General features: G+C 35.2%; 1 protein-coding gene across 1 annotated transcript in view; it reads right to left on the bottom strand.

Annotated features, from left to right (window-relative positions):
• PPP2CB (protein phosphatase 2, catalytic subunit, beta isozyme) overlaps positions 1-4,058 on the bottom strand; it is a 10,931-nt gene that overhangs the window by 4,807 nt on the left and 2,066 nt on the right. Inside the window, exons 3-5 of the mRNA XM_006765613.2 lie at positions 3,023-3,112; positions 2,748-2,909; positions 792-910 (exon numbers count right to left, since the gene is read on the bottom strand). Coding sequence (XP_006765676.1) covers positions 792-910; positions 2,748-2,909; positions 3,023-3,112 — 371 coding nt within the window. The remainder of the gene's footprint in view (positions 1-791; positions 911-2,747; positions 2,910-3,022; positions 3,113-4,058) is intronic.

Raw genomic sequence — 4,058 nt, 5'->3', positions numbered from 1 at the left:
TATATATTTTTCTGAAGCTAGTGTGCACAGTTACAAGGTTGTTTTTTTGTGTGATGACAGCTTTGAAGATCTATTTTCCTAGCATCTTTCACATATATAGTTCAGTATTAACTAGTCACTGTGGTATACACTACACACCCTCATAACTTATTTACTTTATAACTAGAAGTTTGTACCTGGTGATCACCCTTCACCTACTTTCTAGTGCCACTCCTATTCTATGAGCAGGAGCTGGGAAATAACACTGCTTGCCATGCATGCCGGGAGGGAATTTCCATCCTAAGAGCTAGAGAGGGGAAGGGAATCTCGCTGGCTTGACTGCACCCTTCCGGAATAGAGCGTCTGAAACCCAGGCCTGAGGTAGGTGTGATATACTGGCATATGCCCCCCTGGGGATGAAACCATATCCCTGAAACTGGAGCTAGGGAAGGGGAAAAGCCCCCATCTCTTTGTCCACACCCACGAAGAGCAGAGTGCCTAGCGCAGTTTCCATACACGTGATCCAGGACTAGGGAATGAGTCGTGGCTCAAATTCCACAAACTCTGGCTGTTATTACCCAGATTTAGATTTTCTAGAATAAGTATTTCTTTATCTGTTGTATATACTTAGAACAGTTTCCAAAAATTTGAAATACCTGTTTAAAATAAAATAATGTTCTCTAGCTAAGTAGTTGTTTTTATTGGGGAGATAGTTTGCTATCTTCATTATTCCAGAAGCAGAAATCCTATGTCACATTTTCAATTTTCCTCCTAAAAGTGATCATATACAATTAAAGTTTAAGGTAACTTACAAGGAATATTTTAAAGTGTCATCTAATTCCATGATAGCAGCCTGGTTCCCACAACGGTAACAGTAATTGGGTGCACTGAAAATGGTAACCACATTCCGATCATGACACCAATTGTATCCCTGCATTAAAAAAAAAATCAGTATTTCACTATAAAATTATAATCTCAACACAGAGAAGGTTAAACTTAGAAATTACAAGTATTTTCTGTGGAAATGCAGTCTTCTAAGTTACTTTATATAGTATCCTTCATTAATATTGTGCACCTGCACGAATACGCAACTGTTGGGTAACTGGGTTTTATTGTTACATGGAGCTTAGTAAATGCACTGTTCTGGCTTAATCTATGCTTGCAATCTTGGCTATGATGTGTACTCAATTTCTCCCACCATATGAGTTTCCTTGTAAATTATGTCAAATTTTGCTTTATATATTTTGAGTCTATTAAATAAGTACTTAAAAATTTAGAATTATTTCTTCCTAGAGAACTGGGACAGTTTTCTCTAATAACCTGTTTTCATTTCTCATTACACTTTTTATTTTAGAACCTATTCTGATTAGCTGTATATTGGATAATTATCTAATTAGTATACCAATAAACCATTTTCCATCCCTCTACTTCTAATCATTATCCTATCTAATAATAGACAAACAGGGTAATTGACTGTACCTCTGCTACGCTTCCCATAGGCTAATCAGCAAGATATGCAAATTAACCACCAACAAAGATGGCGGTTAACTTGCATATGTAGGCGCCAAGCAGCAGAGTGAAGACTGAAGGCAGCTCCGGCCAGAGCAGTGAAGGCTTTGAAGGCGGCTCTGGCTGGAGCGAAGGCCTGGGTCCCCGGTGCCGAAGGAAAACTGGTGCAGGCAGCCAGGGGAAGGGAAGGCAAGGCCTATTGCATGAATCTAGTATTTTACATAAATCCCAATAGCTGAATTTTGATTATCTAATTTGAGTCTTCTAAGAAAAATTTTCATCCATTTAACACTGTATATAACTACTGATATAATTAGATTTATCCTCAGCATAAGAATTGAGGTTCTTTATTATGCTCTCACTCCTCCTCTTGCTTTATTGGGTTTGTGAAGTTTTCTCTTACATTTTAAAGCTGCTCCTACTGGTTTGGAAGTATTATATTCTATTTATATTCCTTTAGTATTTGCAAAATAGTAACATCATAGTAGAGAAATCTGGCAGGCATCACCTTAACTAAGTGATCTAAGTTAAAACTACCAGCACTGGGATAAATTTCATTACCGCTGTATGATACACTGAAAAGCACACATCAGTATGTGGCATACCCACCAAAATGCATATCCTGAATCTATAACCATAAGGAAGCATCAGTTAAATCACAAATGAAAACTACTTACACAAAATAAAATTGCTTGTACTTTTAAAAAATGTCAAGATTATATAAAACAAAGAAAGTCTGAATGCAGCACCATCCTGAATTAGATTTTAGATATACATATTCAACTAAAGGCCATTAGTGAGATAATTAAAATTTGAATGAAGTGTTTAGGTTAGATAAAAATATTAGATCAATGCAAATTTATTGACTGTGACAAGTATACTGTGGTTATGTAAGACAAAGTCCTTATTTTTATAAATACACATGGAAATTTGGGGGCAAATGAGCATCATGTCTGCAACTGACATTAAAACAGTCAAAATAATGTAACGTGTGCAGGGAAGGGGGGAAGAAGAAAGAAACTGAATAATAAAGCAAGTATTAAAATACTCATATTTGAGGACTCTGACTTCAAAGTGAGTTACAATTTTGCTTTAGCAAACTAGTACTTTCCTTACTTGCTAAAGCAGGCCAAGGTTTTCCTCCTTTCACTTAGATAACGGTGAGGAATGTTCCTACTATTCCAAGTTATGAAGGCTTTATTACAGACATATGTATTTATCAGAAACAAAGATCGCCATCCTGTAGGAAAAGGACATACCTCCATTACAAGTTGGTGAGCGCGAGAAACCAGTGTGAGACCATTGGCATGATTGAATGTTTCAGAAATGTCTTGTCCAAACGTATAGCCAGCACCACGTGGTGAAATACCCCATCCACCACGATCATCTGGATCTGACCATAACAGATCACACATCGGGCCCTGGCCAAAAAAATTAGGTACTTATTATAAATTATTAGCACTCATATTTAACTAATTAAGCTTTACTACAATGTGGTTATGCTTCTTTTTCTTTTAATTTAAAGTAAGTTTACCTCATGTGGAACTTCTTGTAAACGATCCAGGGCCCTTATATGATCCAGTGTATCAATGGATGGAGAGAGGCCACCATGGAGGCAGAAAATCTGTTTATGAATTTATAAAGAAAATAAATTTATTAATTGCTAAAAAGTAATGGAAAGTAAATAATTACAAATGTCAATCCTAATAGCTCTTTTCAAAATAATATTTTAAAATATTCACTGTGGAGAATTTGTAAGATACAATGAAAAATGAAACAAAAACAAGAGAGAGGGCTGTTAACATTTAAATATATTTTTTGTCTTTTTTCTTTAAAATCCCAACACTATATGACCCATCATTACATTTTCTGATGTATAAAACTTTCTTCTCTTATAATAAAGACCCTACAAATTCCTGTTATTGGTTTCAAAAGTTCTTCAGTTTTCTTTGATTTTCCTGAGTGCATAATCATGTCTGCAAAAATATTTGCTTTGCTTTTCTTCTTAATGTTTATACCTTTTAATTCTTTTTATTGCTCAGTGAATTGGCTAAAATTTCCAAAACAAAATCGAATAATACAAATTAGTGGAAATGTTTTGTTTGTCTTTTTGGGGGTAAAACACCTATTCCCATGTCCAGCCTCTAGAGATCTGGAATCAGAGAGAATTATAATACAAGCTTTAGAGGGCATTTTCTCCTGATTTTGATGAGATGCTTTCTGATGTTTTGGTAAGTATAGTCAGCATATGTTTCTTTATCTAATTAATGCTACTTTATTTTACTCCTTAATAAATGAATTTTTAAAAAAATATATAGAATCAAGCTGTGACCTCTTGGTTCATAGGTCCATGCTCAACCACTGAGCCATGCTGGGTGGGCTGAGTTTTAAATAATGAATATTATCTGGTCAAAAGATTTAAACACATATTTGACCACATGAACATGTGCATGTAACTTATCCAAATCCCTGTTCTGAAATATTGAGTATAAGAGAAAGAGGCAGAAAAAGCCAAGGAGATGAAAAAACACGCTATAAATCTAGACCCTAAATAACTAGGAAAACCTTTC

This window comes from Myotis davidii, unplaced genomic scaffold, assembly GCF_000327345.1.
Source record: "Myotis davidii unplaced genomic scaffold, ASM32734v1 scaffold93, whole genome shotgun sequence".
In the NCBI taxonomy this organism is placed as follows: domain Eukaryota; kingdom Metazoa; phylum Chordata; class Mammalia; order Chiroptera; family Vespertilionidae; genus Myotis; species Myotis davidii.
This window is presented reverse-complemented; position numbering and strand designations above follow the sequence as displayed.